Here is a 22,826-nt window from a genome sequence, read left to right as displayed (position 1 = left end):
TTATAGCTAAAAATTCTAAATAACACTTTGACTTGTGCTTTTAAATCCTTACTTTCTTTAATGTTAAACCTCAAAAACCTCTGAACAAAACTAAAACATTTCAATCTGTGTTAGAAAAAGCGACATAGTAGTAATCTATTCTCAAAATAAACTCTCAGTAGTACTGGGAAACTGTTCAACTCTAGCTACACGCTTAGGTGGCTACTTACAGAAGAGAGCTGCCGAGGTCAACAGAAGAATGATTTCTAAAGTCTAACAAAGAAACTGGGAAATCATAAACTGAACAGATGAGTAAGGAGAAGAATGTAAGACTTAATGTAAGAGATCACCTCTTGTCCAACTGTACACATATTTACAGAAGAGTACTATGGTAGTGACAGAAATTGCTGAAAAGAGACAGATGTTTGTATCAGCAAGTCACTTCAAATCATAAAAAATCAGAGTTTTAGACACAATAATCTCTACGCCTCCTTTAGCTATGACACTGCACTAACTACCATTTTCTTAAACTACCAGTTGAGCATCCTAATATAGAATCCAAAATCTGAAAACCTATTGACAGCTGATACTCACTAGTAGAAAATTACACACCATGAAACTGATTCATGCAAAAAATTATTAAAAATACAGTAAAAAAATTACCTTCAGGCTATGTGTATAAATATCTATGAAAGACAACTGAATTTCTTGTTTGGAAATGGGTCCTGATCCCAAGATACTTCATTGCGTATGTGCAAATATTGCAATGTGAAAAATTTCAAAATCTGAAACACTTCTGGTTTCAGGCACTGTGGCTATGGCATACTGAGCCTGCACCAGGTTTTCCCCTCTCATTAGGTATAAATCTAGATACTCAATACACACTAAGCCTGTCTTACAATAACACACTGCGATACAAACAAAACAGTCACGCTTCATGATAATACCTTTGTTAGTTTTGGCAATCTGCTACTGGTGTACAAGTCTGAGCGGCAGAACTCTTGAAAAACACTGAAGCCATACATACGGTGTGGCTTCTGTGGCCGGGAGTGAACAGCTGCCCTCCTCAGGTCACACATGTGCTTTCTGAAGGGTTGCGTGACCTCCTCAAGCTCTGCAGAAGACACTGACAGGGACAGTGTCAGCTGGCCACACCATGAGGAGGGAAGCATGTGTGAGGAAGTGGGGACTGAAGAGAGGCACAGCTAAGAATGTGGCATGTTACCACACCACAGGATCAGCTCAGGTATGTTCAACATGTTTTGCATGATCCTGAAAAAAAAAAAAACAACAACAAAAAAGAAAAGTCTTTAGGTAAGTACAAGGGTACTTCAAAAATTTCATGGCAGACTTAAAAGATGTTTATTTTGGTACAAAACACTTTGAGATCCATGCAGTTTCTTCATAATACACATTGCCCATGAACTTTTCGAAGGCCCCTCACATTTATGTTCCTCTCATTTCCTATCCTGTTTTGTTTTAAACAGGACAGTTTCATTTAATGCCTCCAGCAAATTTCAATTCAAGAATAGTGAGAAGGACTTCTGGAAACAGTATGCAGATGTAAACTGCACTAGAGCTCACAAATCGAGCACTGGAGAGATCCAAGTAGATATTTGCCTGAAGGTAGATACAAGTTATTTTCTATTTATAAAACTAAACAGGAAGATACTATTTAAACACAAAATCTGTTGTTATGTAATTTGCTTTCACATTTCACTATTTGTTTTTCTATGAAGAAATTAACACAGTTAATTACTGGGGATGAGAGGAAATAAAACGAAGTTGTGCAGGGATTAGGAAAGACTACCTACTGGACTTTCTAAACAGGACCGTCCCTGCCATCTTCCCAAGCCTGAGCATTCTGCAAACCTCAAGTCCCTTCCTGAGGCCAAAGTACTTCCCAAACATCCCCAGACCCCTTGAAATGGCAGAGAAACAGTTTGGCTGAAGAAAAGACATTTAAAATCCCCTACTTCACTGACACCTTTAAGCTACAAATTAAAATACTGAATAAAATGATATTAAGCCAAGAATAGATAGAGAAATGTAGAGTCTGGGCCATAATGGAATGGTTTCTATTAGCAGGATCTTAAGGAGTACCAACAGCTAGCTCTTCCACAGCAACCTATGATGCCACCCTCAGCAGCTGATTCTGCCTGTTCTGAATCTGTAGCCCACTGAGGCACTTCATCTTACAAACCAAGATAAAATCCTGCTACACCATAAGGAGTGCCCGACTACAAATCAGACACTCGGCTAAGTGCTAGCTGAAGAATCTTGATTTCCCCTTCTCATATGCACCATGCATGCTACATCATTTTCCTTATGAAGTTTTTAATTCCTATGTGCCAAATAGTTATTAATTTAGAAACATAGAATGTAGTTATTTTATATAAGCTACATTCTTGGGAATGATGCATAGGTTTAGTACAGATTTTCCAAATATGGAACAAAATGTATTCATTTTATGGCTTGAAATACCTGCAATATAAGCTTAACATGTTATGTGAATATTTGCATCATTAATGTCCTAAAATGACCAGTTAGAAGTACTAATATTCTGTAATGTAACAATTCAGATATCAATTGTTAGGTTTAGAAAGCTCTTCCTACAATTTTAGAGTGTCTTCAGAAGACACTGACAGGGACAATCACTCAGAACAGTGGAGCAGCTAATGGGTTTAAAAGTGCTAGTTTTGGCTACAGTTGCATATTTGTTGGTAACCTTGGATAAGTTATTTAGCTCACTGAGTGCACATTTCTCAAAATGTTGGTACAATCTTTATACCTAATTGAGTTGTAAGAATTAAATGCGAAAATGTTTCAGGACAAAGTACTTAGCACAGGCCCAAATCATACCTAGTATCACTGTGCACTCTTTGCTACTAAGGCATCATTTACTGAATCCACCCACAAAGGAGATCAAGGGCACAAGAAAAGGAGCTGGTGAAACAATTCCACAGTAACAGAGTTCTTCTCCTATTGGGCTGCTCTATTAGAAGGACCACAGACTACTGGTCTATTAGGATTTGAATGGACTGTAAGAGAACAAACTTATGCATATTAATTATGGTGAACTGAGAAAATATTAAGTATAGGAAGAAACATAAAAACCCAAAGTTTCAAATGTCTAATATGTACTTACCATTTAACTATCTAAAAATAGTGTGTAAATGAAAAAAAAAAAACCTTGTGAGTAAAAATGATTCAGCATATTCTACTGATAATTCACTATAATTATTAGTACTATGTATGTAGCATCCATACACAACTTATTCAGTTACTTTGAAAACGATCTAGGTGACATGAACATATAAAGTGAAAGTCCAAGTTTATCCAGGCACATGAAGAAAGATGCAGAGCAGTGCGAGAGTTGCTTGGAAACAAGGGGCTCTTCTTTTTATTTGTGTATCTTCCATCTTGTAGTCCCTGCAGTCTGGTACTAATGCTGACAACTGCCACAGATTTGCTTGTTGTTAACTGTCAACACAGAGAAGAAACCCCCACGAGAAGGTGCTAGCAGAGCTCGTACAGCCACAGAAGGTTCTGGCTCTACAGCAACTAAGGAAGCCATGGGAAAGGACGTGATCTGGGAACCAAGTGGTGGCAACTGCAAAGTGAACCCATGACTTCAGGGGAACAGCAGTGTTCACAAGCTGAGTGAACCCTCAACTTCAGCAGCTCTGATCCTAGAAAACAGTTTATGTGCTAGGCATGCAGGCATAGGGTTATAGGTGTTAAACAGGGAAGAGCAGAACTATGACAGCAGAGCAAGAAGTGAAAACACAAAAACATGAAATATCAAAAAACATAAAACTGAAATGATACATAGTAATGCCCTCTTAAGAAGAAAGTAAACCAGTCCAATGCATAAATATAACAAGAACACACTCATAAAGTTCTTAGGGGACTTACCCTTCCTACAAGAGTACTACTAACAGGGACACAAAAACATGTGTGTGTAAATCAAACACAGAAACACTCAAAAAAGACAGAGGCTCAGAATTTTCTAAATTCTCCAGATGATGTTAGGTAGATGTTCTCTACCTTGAGATTCCTAATTTGGGTCATAAAAAAACTCAAAGATCCAACCATGTGTTACGGTTAACAACTGAAAACAGTGTCCTATTACAGCCAGAGAAAAAGCATAGGCCTGCCCGAGTGTGAGTGAGCGACCACAGCAACATCTCCAGGTTGCATCAGTTACCAAGAACAGGGGGGCAAGAGAAACAGAGCGGTGTGGTGACTCACCTGCGGGACCACGTTCTGTGCATACGTTGCTGGATGCTGCTGCTTCTGCTGCGCAGCACTTTCTATTGCTACTTTAGCTACAGTGCTTGGATCTGCTCCTGCTGGCACAGCAACCATTGTGGCACTGCAGCCAGCGTTGTTGGGGTCACTGATTGTAACAATCCGAACTCCGACTTTACTGGGAATTCCTGGGACTGTCTCCCTGTCACTGTCCTCTGCTGGCCGCTTGACAGTTTTGCACTCTGCTGTGCCATTTGCAGACCGAACGTCAGATGACAGGGCAGAATGGGACACTCGGGGTCCTGAGTGAGGAACTGTTAGGATCTGATGCCCCTGTATAACAGAGGTTGTAGAATGTGGCGAGACAACTACACTTGGGCGTTGCTGAGGCACATCTGAATTCAAACTTGAAGGTAGAGGTCCATTGGGCAAATCAGTACCACTAGACTGCTGTGCTGCCATGGCTGAAGCCTCCTGTATACTGCTTCCAGATGGTGAACCACCCAAAGTTAATACAGGTCCATTAGAAATCCTTTCCAATTGATCACCTTTGGCAGTATCTTGCTGAGTGGCATCTAAAGTCCCTTGTGGTTCCATTGGAGATATCTCACCATTTCCTACATGATTGGAAGTTTTGTGATTTGGAATGTTTTTGCTTAAATGAGAACCATCTCCTTTATCAAAATCACAGATTCCATTAACCAGGGGTTTCTTCAAATCACTTTTTATATCCTGCACGTCCACCTGTTCTGAGTTCTGTTTTCCAGATGCTCCATTCTCACCGAAATCTGTCGATGGCCCATTACTGAAGAGTGAGCACGGACTGGCCTCACTCTGAATTTTCCCTGAGTTTGAAGGAGGTAGACTTGAGTCACTGTACTTTCTCCCATTTAAAAGACTTCCCACCTGCATGTCACTTTCCTTTGTATCCCCATTGCTGGTGTTTGTAGTTCCTCGTCGGCAGGACGGGTTCTCCATGACTTCAATTTTACGTTCGTGAACATGTAAACCTGTTGCTTCCTTTGCTTCCTCCTCCTTTTGGCAAATTATTTTGTCACCTCTGAATGGGGGAGTAGCAGTAGTACACGATGATTGTCCAGCTGGAGATGCCTGCGTGGCCGGAAGCGTTTGCACCTGAAGCCCAACTCCTGCCTGCGTGCCACTCATGGTGATTCCTGCTGGAGCGATGAGCTGAGTTGCATTTCCCTGACTCACAGTTGCAGTTGCAAAACTTGTATTTGGCACAACTGTTATGGTTACCTGGTTGCCAGATGTCCCTTGAAAAATGGTTGCTGGGCTGTTCGAGATCAGCGGGCCTGGTAATATTTGTAAGTTCGAGATGGGCACAGTTTGTACTCCCCCTGTGGGTGGCATTGCACTTTGGACCAACTGAACATTTTGCTGCCCAACCAACAGCTGCTGAGCTGGAGTTTGCCCCTGCACTCCAAAGCCTGCTGCTTGGTTATTGGCCACCTGATAGACCACCTGAGGGCTAGGCGCTCTTGCATTGTTAGGGGGAGGAATCTGTGGAGCTGGGAGGATAAGCTTACCACCTGGTGTTGAAGGACCACGCTTTGGGAGCAGCAGCTGTTTTATCAGACTCGACTCACCAGAAGCAGGCTGCCCAACACCCGCATTTGCTTGCTGAGGTTGAACTTGCATCTGGACTTGTTGTGGCTGCTGAACTTGTACTTGTACCTGCTGTGGTGGGGGTGCTGGTGAATGCTGCTGCTGTTGCTGCCTTTTCACAGACAGCATTTGACTGACAGTAGGGGGTGGTCCCTGTGACTGAGGGGTGGAAGATGATGGCAGGGCAGTAGGGACTTGGTTATTAGTAGATGGGACAGGTGATGGTGAAGAAGATGGAGTTATGTTTGGTTGTCCAGTTAGCTGAACTGCCTGACCAGCCGGAAGAGCTGTTGGATTCGCAAGAACAATCTGGTGAATGGCTGGTGCATACGTTTGACCTTGTTGAGCTGGCTGACTTACAATCACTACACTTTGTTGGGCTGGCTGCTGCGGCTGTTGAATAGGCTGCTGGACCACTGTTGATGGAACTTGCTGAGAAGGGAGAGGCTTTGGTGCAATGTTCTGAAACCCTACCCTGGAGGGCTGCGGACTTGGGACACCAGCAATAGTAACCATTTGTCCTGTAGCTACCTGAAAATTCTGCACTGAAGCTGCTGAGACAATATTGGATGCAGAGGTTGTTACATATGGTGGGGGTGCTATGATGACAGTGTCTTGTGGCTGGCTACCAGCTGATGTCGGCTGAGATGAAGTCTGCACAGGCTGGGGTGAGGTGGTGATTAGCTGCTGACCCTGTGAAACTGCAGAAGTGCATGCTGGTATATTCTGTACTCTGCCAAATATGTGACTCTGTGGGACCGCTTGCTGAATTACCGTAACAGGGGTGCCTGAAGCTATCTGTCCTGGTACCACTGTGTGTAATGCAGACGGCTGTGGGATTACAGATGGGTGGTGTAGCAAAGTCTGGGAGTTCACAACGGTCACAGGTTGTGGCCCTGCACTAGGATTCTGCACCAGAGAAGTTTGGGCAGGCCCTCCTCCCACAGCAAGGCTAACAGGAACTGCTGTCTGGGGCACAGAGTTCTGGATTACTGTCGCCTTAACAACTTCACAAGAAACTGGAGCTTTATTTTGAATGACAGTCACTGGAGCATTCTGCTGCTGGTGGGTATGAACTGAAGGATTTGGTGGAATTCTTGAAACAGTCTGAGCCACAGTATGAACACCTTGTACTGGAAAAGACATTTGTGTTGCAGTCAAGCTTGAAGACTGGTTGGTAACAGGAGTCCTCTGATAATGGTTTCCTACAGCTTGTGATCCATGAGGGATTCCTGAAAACATGGGGAAAAAGCCAAAATTCAAATGAAATACACTGGAAGTCTGCAATTAGGACTTACTTAACTTAATGCAAAAAAAATACCATTAAAAAATTAATATTCAACAACTTCAAATCATATGATTATGATAAAATAACAGCTCAAGTAAGAAAGCATTACCAGAAAAACAAGGAAAAGCTGTACACTTTAAATTTACATACTACAACGCTTAAAACACAATAGAAATTACTACCTGCAGGTGGAGGAGCTGGAGACCCGTCAGGAAGAGAATCAACACGAACCACAGGCGTCGCCGCTGGCTGCTGCTGGTAGTACATCTGGACGGGCAGTGGGAGGGCCCTGCGCCGGACCCCCACCACGTGGATGTGCGCCTGCCCGCTGCTGCTGGAATCCTCGACCCTCCTCACAGTGTGATTCGGGAAGACCGTTCTGTAAGGGACACACACTCTGTCAGTGCTGAGAACTGGGAGAAGCCCCGCCTGACTTCTCACGATACAGACAGGAACGTTGGCAATGTCGGCACCGCTCCTTGTGCGCTAACCAGGGCGAGTCAGGAGGTTCTACTGTGTGAAGGTGGGAAGCAAATTAATATCTACAGATGAATCCTCCATTTCATCTGTAACTAATAAAAATATTTACCCTATGAAACTTGAAAAATAGCAAACAGTCCTGCTATTTGAAGACAGAGTATTAATCACAGATTATCATTTAACATTAAAAAGGCCTGAAGTTATGTCTTTAACATGGACAAGTAGGTAGGAAAAAAAAAAGGAAACTAACTTCTTCCTTTTCTTGAGTAAGCCTCATAACTTTCCAGTAAAAACTGCAATGCAATGCAGCCTATTCATGTGAAACTTCAACTAGCAGAGATACTTAACACTAGATAAATATCTGGTATTTTCTTAAGAAAGCAAGAGGTGTCATAAATGAAGTAACTCAGATCTTCAAACATTGAAAGAATTGTGCGTCCTACCTAAGACATTTATAAAATCCAGTTGATGTTAGGATTCCACCACGTGCTAATTTACTGCAAGTTGAGAGGTATTCAGAATACATTTCTGCCCGAGAAACAGAACAATCTAAATTTATTTCAAAATGAGCATTTAGCCTAAAAGAAGAAAAATATAAAGTCAATATACAATACATTATGGGAAACAACATACTTAAAAATTCTAAAACTATCTGAAGGCAATGAGTTACTAATTAATAATTCTATACACTAACTATATTTCACTATCTCATGTGTTAGTAGTCAAACTATATGCGATGTTTAAGACAGATTAAATCAAGAGATTTCATTGCTTAATCATACCTACTTTAGTATTAAAAATCATTAATAACAAATATAAAAACAATGTTCACATCCCAGCATAGTAGAGTTGGTCTACTGTCAACACTGTTTTTTTTTTTTTTTTTTTTAAGATTTATTTATTTATTTGAAAGTCAGAGTTACACACAGAGAGGAGAGGCAGAGAGAGAGAGAGAAAGAGAGAGAGAGGGAGGGAGGGAGGGAGGGAGGGAGGGAGGGAGAGAAAGAGAGGTCTTCCATCCGATGGTTCACTCTCCAATTGGCTGCAACAGCTGGAGCTGTGCCGATCTGAAGCCGGGAGCCAGGAGCTTCTTCCTGGTCTCCCAGGCGAGCGCAGAGTCCCAAGGACTTGGGCCATCTTCTACTGCTTTCCCAGGCCATAGCAGAGAGCTGGATTGGAAGAGGAGCAGCTGGGTCTTGAACCGGCGCCCTTAGGGGATGCCCGCGCTTCAGGCCAGGGCGTTAACCCTCTGTGCCACAGCACTGGCTCCCCACCACATCAACACTGTTGTATCAGAAATCATTTTATTCAGTGAATACTCAAGTTTGTATCATATAATAATCAGACTAAAAATCAGTTATCTGCACTAGTGCTCTTGGACCACATCCCTTCAGAAAACCTCACCCAAGCTTCTAAACTCCTCCCTAAAACAGACACACTTTCAATATTACACACACAGCCATTCCTCCATTTCAAAACCTTTCCATTTCCGAATCCATTATAAATTCAAACTTCAGTCTTTTTTTTCTTTTCTTAAAACACTGTGATCTTTTAAAAAATTATTTATTCAGGCCGGCGCCGTGGCTCACTAGGCTAATCCTCCATCCCGGTTGGGGTGCTGGGTACTAGTTGCAGTTGCTCCTCTTCCAGTCCAGCTCTCTGCTGTGGCCCGGGAGGGCAGCGGAGGATGGCCCAAGTGCTTGGGTCCCTGCACCCACATGGGAGACTGGGAGGAAGCACCTGGCTCCTGGCTTCAAATCGGCACAGCGCGCTGGCCGCAGTGGCCATTTGGGGGGTGGACCAACAGAAGGAAGACCTTTCTCTCTGTCTCTCTCTCTCACTGTCTAACTCTGCCTGTCAAAAAAAATTATTATTCAGTTATTTTCATTTTTTGTGTGAAAGGAAGAGAAAGAAGAGGTGGAGCAGGCAGAAAGATACCTTCCATCCACTGGTTCATACCCCAAATGTCTGCAATAGCTGGGGCTGCGCCAGGCTTAAGCCAGGAGCCCAGAACTTCACTCAGGTCTCCCATGTGCACAACAGAGACCCAGGTACTTGAGTCATTATTCACTGCTTCCCAGGATAAACATTAGCAGGAAGCTGGATTGGAAGTAGAATAGCTGGGACTTGAACCAGGCACTCTGGTGTGGGATGCAGGTGACTGCACTGCTGAGCCAAATGCTCAGCCTTGTCTTTTTCTTGAACTGGCTTCCATCTGGAGGTCAGAACCGGAGTCCTAATTACCCTTGAAGGAATTTTTCCAGAACTCACTATGTGTAAGTTAACAGGCTACACAGCTGTTTCCTATTAACTAAATCAAATAATTGTGATAAAATGATTGTAAAATGACTTTCTCCTCCCTCTTCAAGAACTGGCAGAGATGTGCAATTGGTATTTATAAGACCAAATCTGTGCATAAGATAAACACACACACCCACGCACACCGCACATCAATCTTCCCAACTTTCACAATCCTTTCTCTACTGAGACTTCAAAAGAGAAGATACTCATTTCCAAATATTATTCCAAGAGATTCCTTATGTATAAGAGGTCAATATATGTAAATATAGAAGGCAAGAAAGAACAATTAATTATAGTTATTTCATGCCATGAAACTGCTTTAAGCAAAGCAGACAAGTCTACAGAATATTGCTGGGGGCTGGCGCTGTGGCACAGCGGGTTAATGCCCTGGCCTGAAGCGCCGGCATCCCATATGGGTGCTGGTTCTAGTCCTGGCTGCTCCTCTTCTGATCCAGCTCTCTGCTATGGCCTGGGAAAGCAGTAGAAGATGGCCCAAGACCTTGGAACTCTTGCACCTGCACGCCTGGGAGACCAGGAAGAAGCTCCTGGCTCCTGACTTCGGATCGGTGCAGCTCCAGCTGTTGCAGCCAATTGGAGGGTGAACCATCGGATGGAAGACCTCTCTCTGTGTCTCTACCTCTCTCTGTAATTCTGTCTTTCAAATAAATAAATAAATCTTTAAAAAAAAGAGCGAGAATATTGCTGTAGGAAAGCACAAAACATGCGGAACACAGTGAAAGCATGGAATGGGTAGGAAAGAGGTCACAGGGTACTCACCACTGACACGCAAACTTCTCACTGTCTATTTCCACTATTCCCGGAGGTGGGGCGACATGCTGTGCTACAACTGCTCTGGAAGCTGCAGGAAAAGGCAAATTAGCTATACTGCTGAAAACTCACCCACCACATGCCATACATGACTCACACAAACTGAACCCAGTGATATTCACAATAGATACCTTTGAAGAAGGTGTATAAACACATAAAAATACACAGATTTGAGAAATAAACTAGTATATCATAAAGCACATGCTACGCTAGTTAACTAGTACATCATGAGGCACTGTTTCTGATGTTTGGAATATTTTGTTGCAACTCACGAATGTTTTAATAATAACAATAACATGAATGATTTGGCTACCAAGAATTCTATTTTCCACACAATGCACTATATTTATAGTAGTAACTTGTTTATATCTTTGGATATATGTTTTCTAGGAAGAAAAAAATGTCTCTCAAGAGGAGGCAACAAATACTCTTACAAATGAGATACTTGTTAATTCTTTGATTTCAGCGAAAACAAAGGAGAACTCGTTGTCAGACGATCATTAAAAATAAGTTCGGAGGCCAGAGTTGTGGCGCAGCAGGGTAAGCAGCCGCTTTCGGCATCGGCATCAGCATCCCATATCGAGTGCCAGTTCAAGTCTCGGCTACTCTGCTTCTCATCCAGTTTCCTGTGAATGCACCTGGGAAGGTAGTGGAAGATGACCCAAGGACTTGGGCTCCTGATACCTATGTGGGAGACCAGGATGGAGTTCCTGGCTCCTGCAGACATCTGGGGACTAAACTAGTGGCTCTCTGTCTCTGCCTCTCAGCCACTCTGCCTTTCAAATAAATAAATGAATAAATAATTGTTACAAAAAATAAAAGTTCAATATTTTTGGATAATTTTAAAGAACATCAAATAATTACAAGTTCTAATCTATTTATTGATGTGAGCTATATTTTTCAAATTACATAAACTTAAGGGAAAGCACAGCTAAAAAACTGATGTTGATTTTAGTTTCATCCTAGCAATGAGTAATGTTACATTCATTTAAAGATAACCAGATTAATTGCTTCTAGAATTTCTGGGTCAGGGGGAGTCTGATCTATCCCATTAAGAAATGCACTTCCAGTAGTTCTACTTTTTACTTAACAATTACTTATAAAAACTTCCACTACATTTATTGTTGTTTGATGTGGGATTTATTATTAAACCATGTAATGAAAAGATAAATTTTGAAACAGAGCTTTAAAGAATAAGGAATTAACTGAAAAAACTTTAGAACATCTACTTTATCCTTGGAAAGTACTGATACAATGATGAGCAAAAGACTGTCCAATAGAATGTTTTACATTAGGGTAAAATTCTGTGAGGATATTGGAAAGTAGAAGAAAGATGTAAAATTTCTGATCTTAAAGAGTTTGTGTTTTTAAAATGGATGATCTTATCAAGATCCCACTGGATACCAGATCCTTGATACCATACATCAAGGAAAGATCTTTTTTGCAACTGTTTAAATTATGATGAGGAAATTTAGACGCTCACCTACAAATGGGTGATAGGAATGAGGGAAGGGAGCAGTCTGCAGACAACCCCTGCAGCAGTGAACTAAGGTGGTGTCAGAGTGATGTGGGAGAGCTTAGATAACTTCAAGTTCATCAGCTAGAAGCAGCACCTCCTTTGCTCTGTGTTGCCATTTTCACCTGTCAATCAGGGGACCCCTCCCCAGGAAGTACTTTCTCTTATCCTTGGGGGTGGTACTTCATAAACACTTCCGTTTTTCTAAGCTCATAAAAAGCTAGCTAGAGGAGCCGGCGCTGTGGCATAGCAGGTAAAGCTGCTGCCTGCAGTGCCAGCATGCCATAAAGGCGCCGGTTAGAGACCCAGCTGTTTCACTTCCGATCCAGCTCTCTGCTATGGCCTGGAAAGTAATAGAAGATGGTCCAAATCCTTGGGCCCCTGCACCCACGTGGGAGACCTGGAAGAAACTCCTGGCTCCTGGCTTTGGATTGGTGCAGCTCTGGCCGTTGCGGCCAATTGGGGAGTGAACCAGCGGACGGAAGACCCCTCCTCCCTCCCTCTCTCTCTCTCTCTCTCTGCCTCTCCTTTTCTCGCTGTGTAACTCTGATTTTCAAATAAAAAAAAAATCTTTAAAAATAACAGGAAGAACGGAAGCTCTTTCTCTGTTCCTCATGGACTCAGGAAGAGCAGAACAGGGTATGAAAATTCCCTTTACTTGGCCCACTTTCTTGAAGGAAAGCCTGTGTATTTTTCTCACTTTGTAAATAAAGTTTATCACACTGCAAGCTGTGTTTGGGTCTGTACTTAGAATACATTTCTAAGTAAAAGGCAAGAGTTTGGAAAATTAATTTAGGCCCAACTCATCCCACAACAAGAGCACAAAGGGTCATCAGTAAAACCATCTGAACTTGTCACCCTGAGTAAGCACAGACAACAGTGGGCTCTCCAACTAAAATGAACTCTCCAAACACAGAGTTCCTGTCTTGTTAATGGATCATCACATAAATGAATAAGCTACAAATTCTCATGTTTAATTCTGTCCATGGACAAAATGAGACCAAATCTTAAGACTGGAAGGCAGGATTCATTTTTCGAGGCTAAATGTACTGTTAAAGTCAAAGGTCAATCATGTAGCAAAACCAGCAGCTTATCACAATCACCCTTGAATCTTCCTCCCATGGCCCAGTACAGCTCAGCAGTTTCACTGACAATTTACCATTTGCCCCAATTCTAGGTTAATAGTCTCTCTACTACCTTCCATTAATTTAATTTCTTCTTTTAGGCTGAAACAGAGTCCTTGTATCTACTTAGCTGGCAACACAATCTGTTTCCTATCTTCATCAAGGCTGAGAAACCATTACTGCTCTGACCACATATTCTTCACCATGCATTAGCTCTTTACCATCTACTACCTATGGGTACAAGCTCAATAAGCAGGGTGACAGTTAAAATTGCCTAGTTCTGCCTCTTATCATTTGTCCTATTTTGGTAGGTATATTTATAACTACCAGATACTTGAGAAGGACATAATAGAAATTAATATCATATGTGACACCTATCCCATAGCTTTCATAAAGAATGTGGGGACCATAAGTGAATGTGAAAAGAAAAACAGGAAGAGTGAGAATGAAATCCCAAGCACGGGCATATACAGAAGCCAGGGTATTTAGGAAGACTCAGCAAAGTTTGGTGAGTAGACGGTTGTGATAGGGATTAACAATGACATTTTGGGCATAGTGACTCAGGAAAAGAAAGATCTGAATGTATTTCTAGCTGAAAGAAGAAGGGAAGAAAGAGGGGTGCCACGATGTGGCATCTAGGAGATGGGAAAGAATGATACTCAGAGCAGGCGAAGAACTCAGCACCGCAGGTGAGACCAGCGAGAGGTGAAGAAGGAAATGAGATGCTAAGTTTGTAAGAAGAGAAAGACGTTGAAACTCATTCTACAGTGCCTCTGCACTGACTGCAGAGGGAGAAGTGACATTCCCTGAGCAAACAAGCACCTTCCATTCAAGAATACTGGAGAAGAGTTGTGGGGTCAAAGGGAGGTGGGAAGGCAGAAAGTGGAAAGGCCAGGAAGTGGAAGTTGGGCTCTTTGTGGGGACAAAGGAAGGCAGACAAGTGCTAAAAAGGCTGCAAGTGCTAAATATAGAAATGCTAACACATAATGAGCCATGAGGAAGAAGTCAGAGGACTTAGGTGAAGACTGGTTATTGCTAGGTCTACATTACAATGAAAGGTATTTTAAACAGAATGGAGCCAGGGGAGCCCTAGGAACACTAGGGGGGGTGTGTGTATGTGCACATAGGCAAACATGCACATGCCTCTGCTCCTAAGCTGATTCTCTGGTGTTGGGTCCAAGATCTGTGGGTGTCAGGATATTATCTTCCTGTATCCTCATGATCACCCTGAGAATTATAAAGAAATATAAGCCATCACTTGTATGTCAACTTCCTGTGGGTCACTTTTTCTTGCTCTTAAGATTGTGACTACCTAACCTCTGCCGTTCTCGGAATCTGCTCTCTCTGGAAGGCTATTCTGCCTCTGTGCTCACCTTGGCCTACTACTCTTAGAATGTGAAGTACACATCCCAGACTCCCTTAGCCTACTCCACCATTAAGCTACCAGTTTTCTGAAATGCATATTTAAGTTAATCCTCGTTATTAATTTTACATACCCATAATCACACAGATAAAGAGTACGAAAAACACTAACCTGAGGCAGATGCTACAGGCGCCTGGGATTGGATGTGCTCCACAGCTTGTGGCCTAATTTCAGACAAAACTTGATGACTGGAACTTGGATGTTCCACGAGTTTTACTGCAGCTAAAGCATCAGGGCCAAACATCTGAATATCCATAGAAACCAGACACACTAACATGTCTGAAATAAATTTAAAAATTAATAGTTATTGCCCAATAATATTACAAAACAAGGCCACTGCTGGAGAACACATGTTGTACAGAATGCCCCTTCTCTAATGCCAGTCCATGAACATCTGAACTACCTGTGGACTGAATCCCTGCAGACTGATGCAGAAGCTCTGGAGGGGAGGTAGGCATCTTTTTTAAAAGGCTTCCAAGTGATTCTGACCGGTAGCCAGATTTAGAAACAGCTGGTATGAAAAATAACATCTTAATTTCTCAACATTAGTGGTTTTCAGGTTAAGTCTTTATTAATTCTGGTGTTAGTTATTTTTACTCAAGAGACATCATTTTTAGACACAGAGGAAAAAAACCACTGAGCTGGTGTGCTTTAGGATATATATTTAGAACTGGTAACTCTGAGATAGGTCACCGATGTTATGGACAGAAATGAACCAGAAGCTTCACTCAGCTTCAGCTGTTCAGCAGCGGTAACTGACGAGCTCCCACACAGAGCTGTTCCTAGAGTGCTGAGACTCAGCAGTTTGGTAACATCCAATGGGATACATGTGGTTACTAAGAGACAGAACGCTGGTCTCCTTCAGGACACATGTCTCTGCTCATCTACAACTGGCAAAAGGTGTACACAGTTAAGTGTGTCTGAGGGTGTAAAGATCCCCTCAAAGGAACAATAAACCCAAATATCAACTGAGGTTTGTATACAGTCCCATGTTTGCAATTTTTTTCCTCAGCAGCACAGATAAATTATTTTTGGTTCAGTCTTACCTATACTCTTTTCTACTTTTGCAATTTTTGTGCAAGCAACATCTCCCATTTCGGTGAGCATGTATAGCACCTCAAGTGTTGAGATTACAAGCAGCACATCTGGTAGAGTGAGATGACAAATGATCTCTCGATATGAATCTTGATCGACATATTCACAGATTAAAACACCATTATCTTCTGCTTTGCAAAGATTTCCCAAAATTTCCATGCCTGAAAAATGCACACACGTTTGTGAACAAATGATAAAGTTCATCTGCTTCAGACAACAGAAAACTTACATGAGCACTCACCCCTCATCTTTAAAAACCTATCCCTTGACATGAGGCATTTTGTAACAGTATGAAACATTAGGTGAGTCGTTTTGAAATCAACAGGGTCCAATAAAAGCTGAAAAAAAGAAAGAATAGTACTGTTGAAGCATGCTTCCTTCACAGTTATATATTTGAAATTTAATAAAAATGACCAGGACAAGGTGGCACAACTTTAAAATACGCAACTATTGTGAGAACAGCCATCACTAAGATTAAAGCTTCATTGTTAATATTTCTTCCACAAAAGTGTGCGATTCTTCCACACAACAGATAGACGTTAGCATTTAATATGTTATAAATATGGCAACTAAAAATCTCCACTTACGAAACTTTTAAAGTAAATAACAAAGCCAATTCTGAAATGATTTTCAAGGTACATGCTCACATTATTAAGCTTACCTCAGCTGCAATATTTCCTAGAGTGTCCAGGCCCAACTGCCGTAGAGAAATGAAATGACTGTGTGCCGAGAGTAGCAGGAAGCGGAGACAGGTGCGGTTAGCTGCCAGGAGCTTCACGTTGCCCTCCTCAAAGGAAAGATTCCGCAAAATCACTGCCACCTGGAGAACCCGCTGCCCTTCGATATCATTAATGCCCAGCTTCCGAGGTGGGTGAAACAAAGACTCCCAAATCCAGTCTCCTGCTGTACCGTCTAATCAAGAAACACAATCTCACTTAAACTGATACTTTATTTATTACTACTAGTATTAACTAATTATTTCATAACTTTGCTTCCACTGACTTACCGTGAGACTTGTTTCTGTCAGAAATGAGGTCACGCACTTCATTATCATCAACAATGTCTTTCCAAAACTGTAACGAGAAATTATTATATTGGATCTCGATGACCTAAAACAATGGTCCTATTACTTTAAGAACAGACATACATAAAACCGCACATTTTTACTTCTTTTTTTGGTTCAGATGGATGTTGTTACACTCATGAATTTAACTGTTTGACATAAATAACTGTTTCTTTTTTTTAACAGGTAAAGACACTTAAATAATAAAGCATCTTTTTAGGGAACGGGTCTTTGACCTGGGAGCCACAGAACTCTCTAAGTCTATGAAAGAAATCCGGACATCTGTAACTTTGGATGTGGGAGAAAAGAAATCTTTATGTTCATTAACCTTTATGTGATACTGAACATGGATTTTTAGCCTTAAGCGAGCGGTGTTAGGCAACAAGCAACAGCAGTACCAGCTGCACTTGGACATTGTGACAACAGGAATTACAGGTGTTTCAGACCACCTTTACAATAATGCAGATTATAGGAGGCATCACTTGTAAACAGAACGTAACTCAGTACCCTGTGACAGACAGCCCTGATACATGACCAGACGTGAGGCTGTAGGTTCTCAAATGGGAAACCCAGACAGTTAATCTGCTTTCCAATATTTCCTATCTTCAAACTACTTTTTGGTATAATGGAAGAACTGAGTCAAAATCCACCCTGCTGTTAAATATACTTGTTTAGGATAACAATCAAACCCCTTGATGTTGACAGATTTATAGAAAAAGAGTTCTGCCTAAGTCGCCCCAGTGTTCCTTACATACTCCAATAAAGAAGCACAGTTGGCAGATGCTATTCCTTCTGATTTCTAAACATTAGACTAAGTACATTTAAAAAATTATTTTTGGAATCAAAGTCCATTTTCATTTAATCATCAGTCTGAGAAAAAGTCAAAAAAGATTTCATGAGAACACAAGGCGGATCCACTCTACAAGAATCTCATGACAAGAGATATCTGGTAACGCAGAAAATGACTAGAAATCTATCAAAAGAGACAATGCACAGTAACCAAGAAAACAGGGTCTCCACAATTCAGATAATAAAGATACTGCACAGCTATGGAAAGAATTAAAGATGAAACTGAAATTCTGGCTATGAAATAGAAACTAAGAAAGAAATATAGAGAGACTTCAGAACTAGACAATGTAACAACTGAAATAAATAATTAAATGGATGGATTTAACACTGAGCTATAAATTGACAGAGACTTAAGGACCTAGAATAGAATAGAAAACAAGAAAATACCAAGTCTGAGGAATAAAGAAAGGATGGACGGGGGGAAAAAAGGCATAAAAGACAAAGGTAATACGCGGAAAAATTATAACAAATAATGAGAGGCCGGCACCACGGCTCAATAGGCTAATCCTCTGCCTGCAGCACTGGCACATTGGGTTCTAGTCCAGGTCGGGGCGCCGGATTCTGTCCTGGTTGCCCCTCCTCCAGGCCAGCTCTCTGCTGTGGCCCGGGAGTGCAGTAGAAGATGGCCCAAGTCCTTGGGCCCTGTACCCGCATGGGAGACCGGGAGAAGCACCTGACTCCTGGCTTCGGATCAGCGCAGTGCGCCGGCTGCAGCACACCAGCTGTGGTGGACATTGGGGGGGTGAACCAACGGAAAAAAAGGAAGACCTTTCTCTCTCTCTCACTGTCCACTCTGCCTGTCAAAAAAACAAACAAACAAACAAACAAAAAAACAAATAATGAGAAGGAAATCACCCCTGAGGAAGGAAAGAGAGTGAACAGTCGAAAGACAGCTACAGATTTTAAGAAAAACTTTTATTTAATAAATATAAATTTCGAAAGTACAACTTTTGGATTATAGCGATTTCCCCCCCCCCCCATAACCTCCCTCCCAACCGCAAACCACCCCATCTCCTAGATAGCTACAGATTTAAGAAGCACAAAAACTTCCCAAGAAGCGAAGTAAAAATGAGTAGGAACCTAATAATAAAATTCTTTAATATCAAGGAGAAAACTTATGAATGCAGATAGGGAAAAAAAAAAAAAAAGAGAACCTTGAAATGGACAATTAAAATGACCGTATACTTTAACAGAAATAATGGCAGCCAGAAGACAATGGTAGATTTCTGAAAGGATGGAAGAAAATCTCTGCCAGAGGACAATTGTTATACAGTGAAATCCATCTTTAAGAACATTAGGTAGGGCACCCCCGGCTCACACCGGAGTTCCTGGAATCTGTGATCCCCCTCTGCCTCTTGAGCAGCTGCTTTGTTTTGTTGCAGAGGGTTCCTGCCCAGTGCTTTCCTGGGCTTCCTCCCTCAGCTGCAGCTTCCTGATATGTGGACCCTAGGAGGCTGTGCTACGTGCACAAGTAGATACTTTTCTGCTGCCCACATGTGAGACCTGGATTGAGTTTCGTGCTCATTGCTTTGGCCTAGCCTAGCCATGACTATTGCAGGCATCTGGGAGTGAACAGGCAGATGGTGGCTTTTTTTTTTTTTTTTCCTAATAAATAAAACTTTTCTTCAACAAACAAGAAAGAAAGAAAAATGCTTTGAGAAGATATTTTTATTTGGGCCATAATGGAATAATGAGTATTAAACCACTCATCATATCACAGGTTTATTAAAAGGCTTTTCATAAACTGGATAACAGGAAATGCAAGACTGCAATCACTGACATAAGGGAAACACATGAGGAGAGTCTAATCACTGCTCCGTATCTCTACCTGGACATTACTGCTAGAAATGGTAAAAGAAGAGAAACTCGAGAGATCACAGGAATTACTAAGCTGTGGAGACCGATGAAAACTCAAGGCTAAGACAGCTAGAACTCGAGAGCAAACCTGCAGTGAAGGAAAGACCATCTAGGCAAAGCACCATGACTTAGACAAGGGATTCCCTGAGTCTATGTTGGATGCTAAGCTGTGTCTGTGCGCAGTCAAACCCCACAATGCCAGGAGAAAGTAGAGAGAGCAACCTCTAAACAGCTGTAATTGAACAATTCCCAACACAGAGAAAATTCAGCTTATTTAGTGGAAATTCCCAAAATGCCACCCCTTAGGAAAAGAGATAAACTGACTTTACAGTCAGTAAAGATTATTCTACATTTGTCAAAACATAGCTTCAAAACCACCCCACTGAAATATAATGACCATGTATCAAGTAACAACCTGCTAGGACAGAATTCAACATTCTTGCAGACACAAAAACTAGAAATTCAAAAATTTATATTCACTATCTAATAAAAAATAACTAGAAAATATAACCTAGAACCAAGATGAAAAATCAGTTTCAACAAAAGTAGATTCTGAAAAAATAAAAACTATAGAAATAACAGGACTTCAAAAAGCAACTATTAGCCGGCGCCGTGGCTCACTAGGCTAACCCTCCGCCTTGCGGCGCCGGCACACCGGGTTCTAGTCCCGGTCGGGGCACCGATCCTGTCCCGGTTGCCCCTCTTCCAGGCCAGCTCTCTGCTGTGGCCAGGGAGTGCAGTGGAGGATGGCCCAAGTGCTTGGGCCCTGCACCCCATGGGAGACCAGGAGAAGCACCTGGCTCCTGCCATCGGATCAGCGCAGTGCGCCGGCCGCAGCGCGTCTACCGTGGCGGCCATTGGAGAGTGAACCAACGGCAAAGGAAGACCTTTCTCTCTGTCTCTCTCTCACTGTCCACTCTGCCTGTCGGAAAAAAAAAAAAAAAAAAAGCAACTATTAAATATTGCCGTAGCATGATTTAACATGTGTACCAAGGTTGCCCCAGAAATAAAAAATGGAAAAAAAAAAAAAACTTGAATAACTGCCAGAAACTTTTCAGATTTCATATAGAAACAATAAACCATAGTTCCTACATGCTCAATGTATCCAAGTAAAGTAAGCAATGAAAACCACAGGCATATTGTAACCAAATTAAAAATCAATAATAAAGACACCACTTAACAGCAGTCAGAAAAAAAAAATCACAGATGGAAGAACCACCACATAGGCTTTGTAGTGACAGTGATGCAAATCAGGTGACAGTTAAGTGTTATATTTAAAGTGAGGGCCTTCAAACATGAATGCAAAGTAAAGTTTAGGAAAACTCAAAACTTAAAGCATAAACTCAACCACATCATTAATTTCATAAAGTGAGTTTTTTTTTGTTATTGTTGTTGTTTTGACAGGCAGAGTAGACAGTGAGAGAGAGAGACAGAGAAAGGTCTTCCTTTTTTTTCTGTTGGTTCACCCCATAATGGCCACTGCGGCCAGTGCGCTGTGTTGATCCGAAGCCAGGAGCCAGGTGCTTCTCCTGGTCTCCCATGCGGGTGCAGGGCCCAAGCACTTGGGCCATCCTCCACTGCCCTCCCAAGCCACAGCAGAGAGCTGAACTGGAAGAGGAAAATCCGGCGCCCTGACCGGGACTAGAACCTGGTATACCGGCGCCGCAGGTGGAGGATTTGCCTATTGAGCTGTGCTGCCGGGGTGAGAATGGTTTTAACACACATCTACAAAGGCAGAAATTGTAGGAAAGGCAGAGTGCAGAGAGGAGGAAACTAAGAAACAACTCCATGCTGTCATAAGAAACATGATATATGAAAATATAAATGAGAAGTGTATGCGTAAAGCAACAAGAAAGCTGATATAGCTAAATTTATCAGACAAAACAGACATCATGACAAGAGATATAACCATAAGTCAGGAGGAATATTTCATAATGTTTTTTAAAAAAGTGAATTCATCAGAAAAAACATAACCCTAAATGTATATGCAATGAACAACAGAGTTTCAGAACATGTGAAGCAGAACTGATGAAACTGAAAGGGGAATAAACACAAAATTACAGCTGATGATTCCAATACTTCATCTCTCAGCAAATGATAAGACTGAAAAGTAGTAATGCCATGAAGGTCTTCCAGCCTCCTCCCCCTGCCACCTGCTCCCAGAAAATTTTTATTTCAGGTATACAAACTTAATGTGTTTCATAAATACAACTTTAGGAACATAGTAATTTTTCCCACCATACCTGCCCTCCCACCCTGCTTCCTCTTCCCTATCTATTCCTATTTTTATTTTTTACTAGAATCAATTATACACAGAAGATTTACTCTATAGTAAGTAAAGAGTTCAACAAATAGTATAAAAAGCAAACTGTTCCTCAACAGTTTTTTGATTTCTTCTATGACCCACTGTTCATTCAGGAGCATATTGATCAGTCTCCATGTGTTTGCATGTGCTCTAGAGATTCTTGAGTTGTGGACTGCCAGCTTCATTCCATTGTGGTCAGAGAAGATGCATGGTATGATTTCGATTTTTTTTTTTTTAATTTGCTAACACTTGTTTTATGGCCTAGCATGTGGTCTATACTAGAGAACTTTCCATGTACTGTTGACAAGAATGTGTATTCTGCAACTGTAGGATGAATAGTTCTGTAGATATCCATTAGGTCCACTGGGTCTACAGTGCCAATCAGCTCTGTTGTTGCCTTGCTGATTTTCTAATTGATCTGTCCGTTGCAGAAAGTGCGGTATTGAAGTTCTCCATTACTACTGTATGGGAATCTTATGTCTCCCTTTAGGTTCACTAACATTTCTTTTAAATAGCCAGGTGCCCAGTAATTAGGTGCACATACATTAATAATAGTCATATCTTCTAGTTGAATTGATCCCTTAATCATTATATAGCATCCTTCTTTGTCTCTTAACAGTTTTTGTCTTAAAGTCTATTTTGTCTGATACTAGGATGGCTACACCTTCTCTTTTGTGGTTTCTGTTAACATGGATTAACTTTTTCCATCCCTTCACTTTCAGTTTGCATGTATCTTTGGTGGTCAGATGTGTTTCTTGTAGGCAACAAATAGGTCTTGCTTTTGAATCCATTCAGCCAGTCTTTATCTTTTTTTTTTTTTTTTTTTTGGACAGGC

The 22,826-nt window shown here is 41.6% G+C and overlaps 1 protein-coding gene across 2 annotated transcripts in view; it reads right to left on the bottom strand.

Annotated features, from left to right (window-relative positions):
* Positions 1 to 22,826, bottom strand: part of ARID2 (AT-rich interaction domain 2) — a 144,045-nt gene that overhangs the window by 33,462 nt on the left and 87,757 nt on the right. For both annotated transcript variants that reach the window (XM_062195108.1, XM_062195109.1), the window contains exons 7-15: positions 16,924 to 16,990; positions 16,579 to 16,829; positions 16,159 to 16,255; positions 15,869 to 16,078; positions 14,934 to 15,101; positions 10,709 to 10,790; positions 8,074 to 8,208; positions 7,333 to 7,529; positions 4,234 to 7,094 (exon numbers count right to left, since the gene is read on the bottom strand). In XM_062195108.1, the coding sequence (XP_062051092.1) occupies positions 4,234 to 7,094; positions 7,333 to 7,529; positions 8,074 to 8,208; positions 10,709 to 10,790; positions 14,934 to 15,101; positions 15,869 to 16,078; positions 16,159 to 16,255; positions 16,579 to 16,829; positions 16,924 to 16,990 (4,068 nt within the window). The remainder of the gene's footprint in view (positions 1 to 4,233; positions 7,095 to 7,332; positions 7,530 to 8,073; positions 8,209 to 10,708; positions 10,791 to 14,933; positions 15,102 to 15,868; positions 16,079 to 16,158; positions 16,256 to 16,578; positions 16,830 to 16,923; positions 16,991 to 22,826) is intronic.

The sequence above is a fragment of the Lepus europaeus genome, chromosome 6 (genome assembly GCF_033115175.1).
Source record: "Lepus europaeus isolate LE1 chromosome 6, mLepTim1.pri, whole genome shotgun sequence".
NCBI classification, from domain to species: domain Eukaryota; kingdom Metazoa; phylum Chordata; class Mammalia; order Lagomorpha; family Leporidae; genus Lepus; species Lepus europaeus.
The sequence above is the reverse complement of the archived record's forward strand: the minus strand, read 5'-3'. Positions and strand labels throughout refer to the sequence as shown.